Source organism: Podarcis cretensis (assembly GCF_951804945.1).
Source record: "Podarcis cretensis genome assembly, chromosome: 6".
Taxonomy (NCBI): Eukaryota; Metazoa; Chordata; class Lepidosauria; order Squamata; family Lacertidae; genus Podarcis; species Podarcis cretensis.
In genome coordinates this window covers 71,140,945-71,157,134 of record NC_137175.1, presented here as the reverse complement: position 1 = coordinate 71,157,134, position 16,190 = coordinate 71,140,945, and the positions used below count along the sequence as shown (strand labels likewise).

The 16,190-nt window shown below is 45.0% G+C and overlaps 1 protein-coding gene and 1 long non-coding RNA gene across 5 annotated transcripts in view; one reads left to right on the top strand and one right to left on the bottom strand.

Annotated features, from left to right (window-relative positions):
• The window catches only part of TTLL7 (tubulin tyrosine ligase like 7), an 81,966-nt gene extending 66,075 nt beyond the window's left edge, over positions 1-15,891 (top strand). For all 4 annotated transcript variants that reach the window (XM_079981272.1, XM_079981270.1, XM_079981271.1 and 1 more), the window contains 3 exons: positions 3,975-4,135; positions 5,915-6,088; positions 15,582-15,891. In XM_079981272.1, the coding sequence (XP_079837398.1) occupies positions 3,975-4,135; positions 5,915-6,088; positions 15,582-15,696 (450 nt within the window). In that variant the 3' untranslated portion in view covers positions 15,697-15,891. The remainder of the gene's footprint in view (positions 1-3,974; positions 4,136-5,914; positions 6,089-15,581) is intronic.
• Positions 3,275-5,907, bottom strand: LOC307218901. Its single transcript, XR_013840096.1, has 2 exons — positions 5,727-5,907; positions 3,275-3,487 (listed from the first exon to the last, which is right to left on the bottom strand). It is a non-coding gene; the product is annotated as an uncharacterized lncRNA (long non-coding RNA).
• Positions 15,892-16,190: the final 299 nt, after the last annotated feature.

Here is a 16,190-nt window from a genome sequence, read left to right as displayed (position 1 = left end):
TGGAATAGCATATAAAATGCAGGCAGACACTCTGGCTGCAGAGTGATCTGGCACATGCACTAAATGGTCCATCACCTGCTGGTTTATGTGTTAGGGGTAAGGTGAGCTGAATGACTAATATGCACATATTACTGAGGAGAATATGCACATTGTTTCTCCACGAACAGGCCATTGTGCACATTTCCTGATTCAACGCATGCATTCTCCAGCAGATTTTGCACATCTTCTGGGCAACGTGGATAATCTGAGAATGTGCCTGTGCACATTATCCCAAGGATGCAATGCTAGAGATGATGCATTATTGCCCAGAGGTGCAGTACATTGGAAAGTATTAATACAGTGGTACCTCGGGTTAAAGGGGTGCGGGTGGCGCTGTGGTTAAACCAGGTCAGCGGTTCGAATCCCCACGACGGGGTGAGCTCCCGTTGCTCGGTCCCTGCTCCTGCCAATCAAGCAGTTCGAAAGCACGTCAAAGTGCAAGTAGATAAATAGGTACAGCTCCGGCGGGAAGGTAAGCGGTGTGTCCATGCGCTGCTCTGGTTCGCCAGAGCTGTACGCCGGCTCCCTCGGCCAATAAAGTGAGATGAGTGCCGCAACCCCAGAGTCGGTCACGACTGGACCTAATGGTCAGGGGTCCCTTTACCTTAAGTACTTAATTCGTTCCGGAGGTGCGTACTTAACCTGTCACTGTTCTTAACCTGAAGCACCACTTTAGCTAATGGGGCCTCCTTCTGCTGCCACGCCGCCAGAGCATGATTTCTGTTCTCATCCTGAAGCAAAGTTCTTAACCCAAAGCACTATTTCTGGGTTAGCGGAGTCTGTAACCTGAAGCTTATATAACCTGAAGTGTGTGTAACCCGTGGTACCACTGTAGTTGGATAAATGGCGGCATTACTTGAGCAGGTCACCTTAGCAAGAAAACTATGTGCAGGTTATCTTGCAAGCTTGGGTAGTTAGGCGAGGGTTTTCTCCTGGTCCTTGTGCACAGGAGGTACATGTGATCATTGTGGGAGTGAATCTCAGGACTTTCGTATCCCTTCCACTCACAAGCAGAGCCATTAATATCAGCCACGGTTTAGTCCTGTAAAAATGGCTGTGCAAAGCAGGCCTCACAATCTGCCTGCCATAAAAAAATAGAGATGGATCAAAAGGGCAAGACTTCCTTGTGTAGGCGCTTAAATGTGGAGAGATTGTTCTCATGAAGGTTCTGCACAAGCAGGATTCACAGTGCGGTCTGGGGGCCTACCTTGGGGGTTTTGTATTCCGATTTCAGCACCTTTCAGCTTGACTGTAATCTGCAATTTGCAGGGAAGTAAAAAAAAAAAAGACAACTTCCTTCTTTTTATTTTATAAATGACAGCAGATTGTAGTTACAAAGCACATATGTGTGCTGTTCTACAATCTTTCATGTTTAGGGGGCAAAATATCCTTTCTTTTCGCAGAGGGTGGAGATCACAATAGAAAACACAATTGCAGAAATTGTGCAGTGGCCTTTCCCCTTGTGAATCTTAATTCCTATACATTGTATATAAACTTACCTGTGGATGTTCGGGCTTCTGTGCATCCTGACATCCGTCTATATTGGTCTATTTAAGAAGTGCTAATTTACCTTCCCCACCCTGCCAGCTTCCCTCCCCCTGCTTTTTTTGGCTGAATGCCTTCCTAAATAAGTTCCTCTTGAAATCAGAATCTTTAGTTAAATTCATATGCAATTAGCCTTAGAGGCACAGAACGGTCCCTGCAATCATCTTATGCTTATGGTTTCACATTTTGATGTTGAGTGGAAGCTGTTGGTCCAGCGTTTAGCCTATGAACCTCTAACCCTCATTTACAGAAGATTGGAATTGATAAGTTAATTGTGCCAAGAACTGAGTCAGTGACTTGTAGTCAGCACACTGAAATGAATTGAAAGCTAGTGTCCTAAGGCAAAGTGAGTTGATTTCATGTGAAGGGAGTTTTAATTTATCTTCCCAAGCTCTGCATGTATCCCCGGGGTGGATTCCTGTGGCAAAAGTTCACACGCCGTTTAAAGCCCCTTGCTATTGCCACTCACGGAACAATCCCATCAATGTTTACTCAGAAGTAAGTCCCACTGAGTTCTTTGGTGCTTGTTCCCAAGTAAGCAGGTTTGGCATTGCAACCTTAGTCCAAGAAACCAGCCCTATGGCCCACAGTTATTAGCTGGGTTGTGGAAAAAGAGGTAGAACTACGCTGAATGGCAGAAAAGATTGGATTGAGCTTGGTGACAGAGTGGTACATGTTGAAACACACACACAAAAAAGGAAAGGCAAATTAGAGTTTATGCGAGAACCTTGCAGCTCTTTTCTCCCCAGCTGCTCTTATAAGCCAAACACAGTGGTAAGAAATTCCCAGTTCAGTTTGTTTGTTTTTTTAAAAATAGTGTACAGTGGTACCTCGGGTTACATACGCTTCTGGTTACATACGCTTCAGGTTACGGACTCCGCTAGCCCAGAAATATTACCTCGGGTTAAGAACTTTGCTTCAGGATAAGAACAGAAATCATGCTCCAGCAGCACAGCAGCAGCGGGAGGCCCCATTAGCTAAAGTGGTGCTTCAGGTTAAGAACTGTTTCAGGTTAAGAACGGACCTCCGGAACGAATTAAGTACTTAACCCAAGGTACCACTGTATAGGGTTTGGCTACATTAGACCATCGTTTCCTTCTGTTAAACTGGATGTGGGCACTATTTTAGGTGGAAAGACAGCATTGAAACTTTGAAAACAAGGACTGTAGTGCTAGTCTGTAAAATGCAATTAAGGGTAGGTGCAGAAGAGGAGTGGTTCTCCCAGAGGGGCGAGCCACAGCAATAGATTCCTGACAGCAGCATCGTCTGCCACCTACCAGGAGAAAATGGGGTTAGGTAGGGGCTGTGTGAATGCCTTGGCAGAGCCAATCTGGTCCTCGCAGTGGTGCATTCATTCAAGCAGCCCTGACGTCCCCCCTTCCTCTCATCCCTCCCTCTCCCTCCTCTTACTAGTAAGCAACAGTGCTGCTGTTGTTTGGGGGCTATTGCTGTGATTCTGTCCCACCAGGAGACCTCCTTCAGGTACTCAAGTAGCAGAAAACAGGAACCGGAAGTATGTATTTTTGCAACGGGGTGAGCCCATTTTCACCTGTGCTTAAAATGCCGGCGATATAATGATCAGCAAATTAAACACTAATTAATTGCTTGGTCATCTCGTTCCTTCCTCTGTGTGTCAAGCACAGGCTGTTTGCCTTTTTTAAAAAAAACAACAACAAAGTGCAGCACAAAATTTATTCAACTGAACGTTCGTTCCTTGCTTTATTCAAAAACAAAGAATGCATGAAAATGCAGCCAACAGAAGCATTTTAGGTTTTGTAAAAGTTGAAAACCTGCTATGGAGATGGAGGGGGCATTGGCCTCATGACATTGCAGGCTTCTCAGTGCTGGGTTTAGCTGCTTTAGGCTGAAAAACAGGAAGAATGGGGTTTCTCTGAAGTTGATCCTTTAAGAAAAAAAACGAACACATCTCAGCAAAACATGGTAAATGGGCTCACCACTCAAATTATGTAAATCTGGAATCACCCCTGTGGGAGTGATTAGTTGTGATTAGCAGAAAATTTTGATGCACAATTCAGAGAAATCAAAGTGTACGCAGAGTTTGTCAAAACCTGTTCATCCTCCTTATGAATATCCCTTTCTTATCCACAAAAAGTACTTTTGTTATTCTCTTCGCAAATGGGTGAGATAAAATGTTCTTCACACGCCTAATAAAATTTTGATCTGATCTCATTTGTTTCGATTGCAGGCACTTGCCATAACCATGTGTCAAATTTTAAAACCTAGCCTTTCATCGTCGTCTTTTTGTCGTTGGTATTTTAAGTATTTATTCCTAGAGGCTTGCTGGCACAACATTGGTCTTCAAGTTTTTGTTTTTTTTTAAGTAATCCTTAATTTATTTATTTATCTGCTTACTATAATTCTTTCCCCAGGTTTTAGATATTGTGAAAGCGAGCACCCGCTCAGTTCTGCAGCGTGTCTGGGGAGTTTCAGATGTTGAATGTTTACATTTGTACCGACTCCTTAATCGTGTGTTTAATCGCCTGCTATGGAGCCATGGTCAAGGTCTGTGGAACTGTTTCTGCAATTCAGGGTAAGAAGGAATATATTACCTTTTAACTGTCATGGCTTTCCTTAACTTAAAAGCACCATTCTTTTTGTCTTGTCTCTGCTGAGGGTTTATTATTATTATTATTATTATTATTATTATTATTATTTTCTCATAGTGAGTTCCTTACTAAATCTTAAATGTTCTCAGAATTTCCTTCTGGTCCTAGAATGGTGATGGTTTAGAATTTTTGATAAGGATGGATGGGACCTCCTGGAACTCCTCAGCATCTGTGTCCTGTTCAATTTAATGGTCTGAGCTGAGACCGCACAGATTAGGGTGTTTTACTGCCTTAACTTTTGCAACCAGAATCCCTGCTGCTCTGTCCCTATGGCAGGCAGAGTGGATGTTAGCTAGGGCAAGAGAGGCATGTGTATGTGTGACTGGATGGGAAAGGAGTGTGGCAGCTCCAGGGCTTGGCATATTTATTTCCCCTCCCTTCTTAGGGATGTGTTGAGGGAATATGCAGGATCCAAATCTTCCTTCAATCCACTCTTGAGTTGCTTCTCCCCACCCCCCCACCCCGGCCATTAGAGCACCAGTGGCGAAGAAAAGGCAACTGTGGAGTGCATTATCTTTTGGGAGAGACCGGCCGTGAAACCCTAAGCATGTTTGCACAAATACTCTCTCTGGAAAACATCAGTTCATGCACATATTTATTAAACAGCGCTTAAAAAATGGAGTCTCAGCTTCAGGATCTGTCCTTCCAGTGAGCACTCAGGGCTGATTACCTATCCATCATTAAGGAAATCAGCCCTGAGTGCTCACTGGAAGGACAGATCCTGAAGCTGAGGCTCCAATACTTTGGCCACGTCATGAGAAGAGAAGACTCCCTGGAAAAGACCCTGATGTTGGGAAAGATGGAGGGCACAAGGAGAAGGGGACGACAGAGGACGAGATGGTTGGATAGTGTTCTCAAAGCTACCAGCATGAGTTTGACCAAACTGTGGGAGGCAGTGGAAGACAGGAGTGCCTGGTGTGCTCTGGTCCATGGGGTCCCGAAGAGTCGGACACGACTAAACAACAATGCCAAAATAGGCTTCCAAGCAGCCAGAGTTGGGATCTATTGGTCCACGTATCAGACCAATATATTGGGAAATCTATTGGTAAGAATAGAAGGGCAAGCTTTGTGACTTCACTGAGCAAAAACTGGGCCATCCGCTCTTATGTCTGGCATGTACCAACCAAAGCTTATCCAGTTGGATGCTTCTCCTGAGGATCCAACTCAGCAACAAGGATCCTTTACAGACACATCACATTTAGGGTTGTTGTTTTTTTATTCCAGTAAAACATTGCTTTTGTTGTTGTTCCCTTTATAAGCTAATATAATGGCTGTCCAACATGAAGGTCTATATTCCAGTCATGGTTTTGTTTAGCAACTGTTATGATGCTCCGTTGGAGACTTCAGGTGGTTGCACAAACCCTTAATCCATGCACCCTGCATTGATGAAAGCAACGTCAATGTGGTGTATCTTATGCTGACACTAAAGGGTTCTGCCATTGAAGCTTTGAGACGCTCGCCGAACAACTGGCTTGTGGGCTTCTCCCCCCCCCCCAAAGCCGAAGGTTAACTTACTCATTTGTGTTTTATATTTCCTACCGTCTGCTGGTGAAATAGGGTAGGCTCTTTACTGTAAACGGGCAAGGTCGTGCATTATTCCTCTTCCTTCTTCCATGGCTAAATCTCTCCTGTAGAGCAGTAAAGCTTTTAGATTGCCATTTGTGACAGAAAACATGAGGTCATGTCTGTTTCCATGCCAACAGGAGCTCCTGGGAGACGATATTCAGTAGAAGCACAGAAGCGGTGACTGACGATCAGATCCAGTGTTGCCAACGAATAGTAGATCTTTGTAAACAGTGCCTGCTAGTGGTTTACAAATACTCTGCCGATTCCAGAGGGTCCCTCACTGGAGTTTACCCAGACTGGGATGACACAAGGTATACACACCTCCTTTATTTTGGCTTCGTATAATCTAACATTAATTACAATGCAGGGTGGCATGGATTTGATTAGGTTGCTCTATGTATTATTATTATTTTTTGCAATCTCAGGTTGGAAAGCACACAAATAATACATCAATAGATGTTTCAGCCTAGCAGTTGTTTACAGGGCATACTTTCGGGGTTTCCCGAACTTAGGTCTCTGGCTGTTTTTTTGGACTACAGTTCCCATCATCCCTGACCACTGGCCCTGCTAGCTAGGGGTGATGGGAGTTGTAGTCCAGAAACTGCTGGAGACCCAAGTTTGGGAAACCCTGGTTTAGCATATGGCAATCCACTGCAAGGGAGCTTGCTCATTTCTTCCCTCACGAAAACAGACTGTGGAACAACAGGCCCATATAAATGGGGTGAGGGATATGCGGCCCTCCCTCAGATGTTGGATTCCCCACTTCCATCACACCCAGCCAGTGGTCAGGGAGGATGGGGCTTGAAGTCTGTAGAGGGCCACAGGTTCCCCACCCCTGATTTTAAATGAATATGTTCTTCTGCGCACTCAACAAATCAGCCCTGAAGCACACATAGTGATGGCTTAGAAGCACTGTCTTGCCTGGTTGGAAAGGACCATGAGTCCCAGAGAGCCATTCTAGAACTTCCAGGAACAAGTGTGGGACTCTGCCAGTCTCCTGTCTAGACTTTCTCATAAGTCATGGAGTGCTTCCACCACATGAGGGAGCCTTTCGATGCAAAACCACTCCAGGCTATGTGAAGTGTGAGTTTGTTTTTCTTTAGCTGGTGCTTCATTTGTGTGTGAGATTGAGGGCACCTCCAGACATCTTTAAAAAAAAAACACAAAACCCATTATTGTGCATTCAGCATGGTATTCATGAAGGTGTTGGGTTTACGCCTGCGGTCCTACTGCTTTGTTTAGTGCATGTCTCTTGGCTTCCTGACGAAACGCTGTAACTTGTGGTTCTTTTGGATGCGGCCTAAGTTTCAAACTGGCAGAAGATGCAACGCAGGGATAAAGTAGCAACATCATGCATTTTGAAATGACCATGCCATATCACACGTTGGCTTTAAAAAAATAATAATTCCCCAAACAAACTGAGGAGGAGAGGAAGAGCAGCTCCACTAGTAATTCACAGAAAAACCTAGCTTAAAAAGAAACACTCTTATTTGCCTTAAGAAAGATAACAGGGATGAGCAGTGGTCTCTTGGGATCAGAATTCCACCATCTTATAGATGACCTACAAGAGCTGTATGCAACAGCCTTGTAGCTCCTCTTGCACAACAGACTTCCATGAATGTAACACAGCTTCCTCTTCTGTCCTTTTCAGCTCCCCAAATGCCCTCAAAATAGGCTCCAGAGTGCTGGGGGACCCTCTGTTGCATGGTTGTTGTTTTTGAGGGGGTACAGGAGGAGAGGAAATGGAATTCCTGTTGCTCCAAACCTGCTTATCGTGTGATAAGACCCAAAGCATTTTAAGATCTGCTCATTGGATTCCTCTCCTTAACTTCCTATCTGCAAAATGGCCCCCCACCCTTAAGTACTCAGAAATTTTAGTGTTATATGTCCCTTTTCCATTTCTTCCTGGCAGCTAAACAACCATGCATTTAGTCGCCAGCATTTCCATTGGAAATGAGTTTTAATCGTCGCTTGTCGACTCTCGGATCTCAAGACTGGATTCTAGCGTGGCTGCCTCTGCTCCTATTGAAGGGAAAACAGATAGTCTTCTAGGTGCATTCGCCAAACTGCTTTTCAAGTGGGCATAGGAAAGTATGTGTCTACTTTCTCTCCCCACCTCCTTTTTCCCCACGCACAACAAAACTACACAAAAAGACAAATTTAGCTCTCACGGATCGTAAACTTGAAATGGCCAAAATCAGATTTGGATGTGGAAGAGCGTGTCTTCATGGACGAATGAGCATTTGGGAAAGGGGCTGTCATTTTGGGGCGCTCGGCATTTATTTGCATAATAAGGTCCTGACATCGTCAGTGAAAAGAGACTGTTGGATTGCTACTGGTTGTTGAAAGAGACAAGATTAGGCTATATGGCTCGGTGGTTTGTCTCTGGATAAAGTACCTTCTTTTTGTTCATCTAAGGCAAGCATGGCCAAACTTGGCCCTCCAGATGTTTTGGGACTACAACTCCCATCATCCCTAGCTAACAGGACCAGTGGTCAGGGATGGTGGGAATTGTAGTCCTTAAACATCTGCAGGGCCAAGTTTGGCCATTCCTGATCTAAGGGTTTCGAAATGCAGGGTTCTCCACATGTAATTCAGGAAGGTTTTTTTGTTTTGTTTTTGCTGAACTTCATACTGCTCTACCACTTTGCATAAGTTTGACTCCAGTTTAATTTCTACCCAACCATCTGTGCTGGTGCAAATGACACATCTGTGTGCAGGCACAGGGTGAACGTTCTGCTCTGTCCTCGAGTGGCCTCCCCTAAAACTGCTTTGAGGTTTTATTACAAGCGGCATATAAATCTTGTGAAAAAATTTACAGAGAAAACATTTCTGCAGTGCCTGAAGAGCTGGCTTTTAAAAATGGCACAGGCTCCCTCCTGCACCAAGCTACACTTTGCACTGTCATATTAATCCATTTCTGTTATTTCAGCTCATGGGATCGTCTAATTTATTCTGCACGACATCTCCATTCTTGTCCTTATTTATGCATCTTGATCCCCCTCTTCAAAGATGCTTCCTAACTTGGTGCTCTTTGCGGATTACATGAGCCACCCTTGGCCTACAAGGACTAATGAAAATCTTGAATGGAGCAGAGTTTAGGCTTGCTCCCGAGGAACTCCCCTTTGTCTTTCTTATGCCAAGTGTGGTGCCTTTTTTTCATTTTTATTTTTAGAATCCCTTTTCTCCAACCTGTTCAGTTCAGCTGAGGGCCATGTTACAAGACACTGCACATAAAGTCAGTAGGCAGTTGTAACCACAGCTGCCTGTAGGGATGCCTATAATATAGTGTGCACATTTGATGAGTGTACCCTTTCAGGTGTATATGCTTTAAATCTGTTCCAGGGTTTCCCCAACCATCTGAAGCAGATGGGGGGAAGTGCAGAGTGTGCACGGGTGGGGTGGGGGTGGGGACGAGACAAGGGGAGGAAAGTTTTGTTGCACAAGCATAAATCCTTGAGCTGACCGGACATGTTAGTTGGCTACCACCCATTATGTGTGGCGGCTCTTAAGTCTGCTGTTTTTGAGCAGGGGTGGAGTGAATCAACATGGAGCTATAAAAGTGCTTCTGCTTTGAAGGGAAGTTCAGCCTTTTGACATCTGGAATGCTGGTTAACCAGTGGTTGTGACCTAAAGGCATTGACATGGAGTGTTATGGCTTATGCTACTTAATACCTTTGCCCAGGCTATTTGGGAGCATTCAGGGCAGCCATTTTAATTCCTGTAGGTAACCGATACCTATTTGCATCTATTTGCAGAGTTATAAATCTAAATACCTTTTTAAGGCTGAGCTGGCTGCTTTAGCATTATCCGAGACAATAGGTGTCAGACCTGTTCCTCGGGTATCCGAAGTTTGCTTGCTGTTTTATCGTGTAATTCTTTCCACCAGCATGGAAGTAAATTAATTCCAGCTGGAAAAAAGAGAGAGAAGTATTTGGTAGGGCAGAGAGAACTCTGCTGCGGCAAAGCAAAACATGTGTGGTATTAATATGCTATCACAGTAGAGAAGTAATCTAATTTTGATCAGCTGTGACCAAAAATTGTTCTTGCTTTTCATCATTAATGTAAAAGGGAATTATTTTAATGGAAATTATGTGCTCGGATCAAACAGATCAGCCTTACGCACTGTAGCTAACCGTCATCTATTCGCAAAAAGCATGAAGATACCTCTTGTATTGAACTCCGCCTGCTGAAACCCCACAGAGAGGGTTGTTTCATTCGTAAGGACAGTGTGATTTCTTAAAAAAACCCCTCCCTTTTATTTTTCAACTTTTTACAGAGCTCCCCCCACTCACACACACACTTTTGGTGTAACTCAGAATTCCTCCCTAACCTAGTGACATTAGAAAGAATAGGGTCTTTCCATTGGCTATTTAATGGTCTTTGAATGCACCCTGAGGCAGTAACGCTGCCATTTTACACACTTTGTTGGATTTGGTCTTGTAGGAAGGAAACCCTGAACATGCACAACGTCCCACTAGAACAGGGTCTTTGTTTGCATTAAATTCACGAGAGGCCTTGGGAAGCAATGGCTTGACTTCGTCATACAGTCTCACGGCGCTGCCCTGTAATTTTGTAGGATTAATCATTGCAACTGTTTCAGAGTGTGCTCAGTATTCATTCATCAATAGGGCTCCCATTCCATGATGTAACCCTTTTCTAACAGTGGGCTCTATTTATGTGCGGTGGTGGCAATCAATTCTAGCATAATGCATTGCTCGTCACGCAGCTTCCACTTAGTGTAGGTGTTATTTTTATGTACTTTTGGCGCATTTATCTAATAACTGCCCGTAATTATAGTACATCCGTAATGGGAAATAGATTAAAGGGTGATCATTAGACAATGCGTGATAAATTATTGTTTGTATGATTTTATTCCAGTTCCCCTTCTGCTTATTGCCTGCTTTTTAAGCAAATAAATCAGAGTAGTCATTGATGAATGGCAAATTAGCAATTTGCTAAAATCATGATAATGAGGTGGTGGTTATGTCACAACTTCATTAAATAACAGTCCGGTTTAGTCTAATGTACCTAAATGTGTTAATGGCGTTTCTGGCTTGTAGGGCTTTGCGGGCATTTATTTATTTCGTAACGGGAACTGCTTAATCCTTAGTTCTTTCCCTTGCTCGACCTGATCCTGTTGCTGCTGCAGCAAGATAAAGGGAGACAGAAGCCTGGTTGCCCCTTTATATAAAATTAGAGAAGAGAGTTAAGCATTTCAGTGTGTGACAAAACTGGAGGAATGGTTCTTGAATTGGAAGAGGGATGGATGGATGATCAATATAGATATGGCTGATGTGGCAGAGGGTGGTTGTTTTTTAAACTTCAGAAAGCAGTACACAAATTGTGCAGGCATTTGGTACAGATGGAAGTCTTGTGTCTCTTGTCCTAAGTGATGCTGGACACTACACAAGGACAGCCACACTGAGTGCAGTAGCTGGGGTTAAAGATGGTCTTTTCGCAGAAACCACAATTTGTGGTTTGAGCGCAGGGGTGGAAAGGTGAATTCCACGTGAGAGATATGTGACCTGGAGGGGAGTATATTTTCAGCATTCCCTGTTCAAAATAAAAAGTGTGTGTGTGTGTAAGTGCCGGGTGGATTCCTAGAAGCTGCTCGTGTCTTTGAGGTGTTGAAACTGCCAAGTGTGATTAGCATTTCCGAAGTGCAGAAGGGTCCAGAGGAGGCCTTTTCAAGCGGGCAGCGCTCATGGCATGGGCACCAACATTCTCACACTGCCAGGAATGCATCTTTGCAATACTTGGTGAGACTGGCTCTTGCTGCGGAGTACAGGCATCACCCCACTTCCGGGGCCCCACATGCCTAAGTGAAATTGCGAAAAGTGGGGAGCACCCTCTAAACGTCCTCTCCGTCGCTCTCTCTCCAATCCATACCCAAAAGACTGTATCCAAAAATATCCACAACTAGAATTGAAGCTCTGGGGCTGGCAGGGGCTGGAGGATGTGTGGGAATTGCATCGGCGACCTCTGCTGCTGCGCTGCCTCGTCATCTGTTAGGCGGGGAGGCTGAGCAGTGGGGGCGGGGAAGCCCTGCTGTGCCTCCGGTCTCTTTGGGGCTTCCTCCCCCTTCACTAACGTGCCCTTCAGGCTCTGGGGAAGGTCTCCTTATGAGGCACAAAGACTCTCCAGGTCTCTTTCCCCATTTCCAGGTTTGGATTGAATTATTTAATCATTTCCTGGTTCCGTGCATGTACACGGTTGCATGCAAGTCTATCACACTTAAGTGTGGAGGATGCCCCTAGATGACAGGTGTGGAATGACTTGGTTCTGCAGGCAACAAATACGTTGCACTACGATGTTGTTGTTGTTTTAAAAATCTCCCCTTCAATCTCAACTCATCAATGTTCCATCTCCCACCTTCCCTTCTTCAAAGTGATTAACATTTTGAAGCCTTCACCCGTCTCCCAAATTTCCTGACTTATTTCCATTCGGATTTTCTTCTCCATCCTCCTCGACTGAAAAAAGACCTACCTGTTGAGAAGAGGCATGTGGTGGTACATTCCTCTTGGGATTGTACAACTTCAAAGAAGGGAGGAATGCCCACTTGAATGCTCAGCCATATTTGAAATTCCTTATACTTAGGAAATTAGCATAGCAGGGAGAGATTTAACAGCTGAATTCTATATATGTCTTTTCAGAAGCTGGCCTCATTGACTTATTCCCCAATAAGCGGGTGTAGGATTGTAGCAGAAGTAAACATCCTTCTAGTTCTCTGTGTTGAGGGAGGTTTGTGAAACGTAAAAAATCCTCCCCTCTTTCCCCAGATTGGTATAATAGTTTTTAGGTATAATAGTTATTTATAATAGTTACATACACATTGCCCTGTGTTGCTATGTCGGCATGGAAACAAAATTTAATTGAATGCAAGTTAGATCAACAATGTTCATAACCTTGCAATTGCAAATCATAAAAAATTGGCCAGGACTTCTTTGAGTTTCAAATGCCTAGTTTTTCAAATGTAAAGCAAACTTTACATTAAAATGAATGCAATGCAAAAAAAATTGTTTTAAATTATGCAACTTTGTTGAAAAAAAGATTTGGTTCTGCTCTATCCTTCAATGATTTCTTCAGCGGTATGAAGGCAATACGGCAAATGCAGGATTTGGGGCTCCTCTCAGATAAAGGTAGGCATGCTAGAGTCCTCTTAGGATCATTGGAAGTATAGCATTTGACTGTACCCTTAAACCCCTTGACTCGAGGGCATTTTGTGCCTCCTACAGAAGCAGAATTATATAGTAGCAAGAGCTTTGGTTATGGATTGGGGAGACCTCAGTTTACATGTCCTCTTGGCCCTGAAGCCTACCTGGTATCCTAGTAGATCACGTAGAGCACAAGACTCTTAATCTTAAGGTCATGGGTTTGAGACTCATGTTGGGCAAAAGATTCCTGCATTGCAGGGGGTTGGAGTATGTGACCGTCATGGCCCCTTCCAACTCTATTAAATTGCTACCTTTCATATTCACCTGCCTATCCTCCTCATGAGGACAAAATGGGGTGGGGGAGTGTGGTTGGGCCCTATGTATGCTACCCTGAACTCCTTGAAATAAGAAATTGCAGTAGATCATAAGTATATGTCAGAGCTGCCCCTAGGTCCCAGCTCACAGAGGACCAACGCGAGGCTGTCGTTATGTACAAACGTCTTTATTGAGGTTCAGTTTCCATTTCAAAGCCGCAGCACGCAGCTCTACGTCTTAAACCCTAGACCGGCGAAGTCCCGTCTGAATCTCCTCCCCTCTGACACCAGTTTAAGATCCTAGCCCTGCTCCACCTTTTCCGCTGCTTTCTCCTCCTCTGGGTCCTCCTGCCCGCTGGGGCATCCCCCTTTCTGGACTCTTCTGACGCTGAGTCGCTTAACTCCTCCCCCTGCCTCCGGCGGGCTTTAGGACCCAGTTCCCAATCCTCATTCTCTGCTGTCCCGCGCTCCTGTACATTTGAACTTGCCTCTCGCGCCAACCCAGTGACCTTCCTCCTGACCGTTACACTACTTCTGTCACTGCTTCCCTCTTCCGGGATACTGGCCGGATCTGACCTCCCCTCCGTTGTCTGACTCTCCGATGGAGGTGTGGTCAGCCCTGCCTTATCTTCTCTCCCTGGTGGGGAATGCACTGGCCCCGATCCTTGGGACTCTTCCCCCCCACTCTGCTCTGGTGGGGAAGCTGGTCCTGATTTCCAACTACTGCTCTGGGAGTCCCTGCTGCCCCCTTGCTCCTGGGGCGTTCCCCTTGGGAACCCCCTACCCCTGGCCACTGGCGCCCCCTTCTGTGAATCTTCCGATTCGCCGGAGAGGCTCATGGAATCCCTTGGTCCACTGTCCTCTTCTCCTACGCTCCCCTCGGATTCTTCCCCTTCGCTCTCCATCTCCTCTCTTCCCTGTGCCTCTGCTCCTGAGCCCCTGACAGTATAGATATAGCAGGGAAGGGGAAACACACAGACGAACCATGTTATGTACAGGGGGCATGGTATAAATCAGGTACGGATAACTTTTGGCCCTCCAGATACTGCTGAACTACCACTTCCAACAGCCTCATCAAGCATGCCAGTTGAGAAACATCTGGAGAGCCATTTCCCCCAGGGTAAATATACACTCACTCTGCTCAGTGCAGACATCCCATGATTATACAGCAGAACATAAGGCAATCCTGATTTTGCCGAAGGCTCCATTCTGGACGTGCCTAAGTCGGTCGTTGCCTGTGCTTGCATTCCAGGCCCAGTTCATTTCCCTAAATAGCCACTGCTGTGCATCAGAACAACATGGGAAACAGAAACAGAGCGTATATATTACTGCCTGTTGTCGCTTATCCTAGACAAAAGACCAAGAAGGCGGACGACACTCCAAAACATTACGCTTCTATCCAGCAGCCCAAACATTTCACGCCAGTCCCTTTATCCCCTGTTGACTATCTGGCCTGCTTCACTTCCCCAAGACCAAAGAAATAGAGCTGTTAAATGTAAGTGTATAGTTATATCAGCCTTCCACGGCCTCCAAATTTTATTAGACTCCAATTCCCATCATCCCTAGGACTTGCCGCTCAAAGGTCGGCGGTTCAAATCCCTGGACGGGGTGAGCTCCCGTTGCTCGGTCCCTGTTCCTGCCAACCTAGCAGTTCGAAAGCACAAAGTGCAAGTAGATAAATAGGTACTGCAACGTCTGGAAGCTTAGAGGTTCCCCATCCTAGAGTTGAACATTACTGACCAGCATACGCATACCCTGCAAGAAAACCCTCCCCAAAGAGATGAATCTCCTAAATGGCAGGCATACCTCTCACAGATAGGGATTTGTTACTGATCAGCTCCTCAATAAGACATGTCTCTTTGGGGCAGAAGAAGCATGTTGCTGCTGCATTCGATGTCCTGGCAATGTCTACAAAGACTGTAGATGGAGTAGTACTTCACAGTTGAAGACAAGGTGCTCATGTTGCAGAGGCTGCGAAATCGGGGTCACACCAGGGTGGGAAACAGGAAATCAACTTCTGTGTTTTGTTTTGTTTTTTAAAAAACAGATGATTGGATTCTACCTAGCGTGTGCCCACCACACCTCTTCATCTCCACATGCTTGGATATGGTAGCATTCTGCCCTTAGATGTGCCTAAAAATCACAGTGCCAGTAACTTAGCACCTTTATTTTAGCCAGCCAGTAAATGAAGGTATTATTTTACCGATGCTGCAAGCGTTCTTACAATGAACCAGCACACATCCCTCTACTGGGTTGTGCCCTTGTTCAGCGATTTCATGTTACTGAAATAAATATATTTATTGAATTCTCGTCCTTTCCTTCCTTTCTTTCAGGTACTCACTGCCAGGGCCTTTGCAGTTCATCATGAAACCCTCCACCGGTTTTGGATGTAGCTCATCTGGAATGACTCGCTCCGTTTTGTTTACACCTAGATACGACCACTCGTGAAGCGAAAGGGAATGTTGTTATATATAATGGGCAATTTATTTTATTTTTTTCTTCTCAATTTCAAATGTGCGATGGAACTGAACCCAGGCACTGTTATATATTTATTACAGTATATAAAAATGTAGCGCAAAAACCTGCTGTAAACACCTAACCTTTCTGGAAATGTAATAAACCTTCTCAAAATGTTTACAGAGAGATACGGATGCCCAGATCTTGGTAGGTTCCTTAGCAATTCCTTCCCTACTGTGGAGTCACTGTAAGGACGCAATCCTATACGAAAGATCCACCGGCTTAAGGATCTTTAGGATCTGGAAGACGTCCCCAAATGCTGGTGGAACTCCAAATACACCCTTGGCCAGGCGGATACACCAGCCGAACTCCCCTCATATGTTGGCAGAACTGATGGAGTAATTTCACTGGCAAAGAAGACGTGGCCAGGGCATGGGCAGCTCAGGGGGGCGAGCACACTTAGCATTATATCATATACTCCTTTA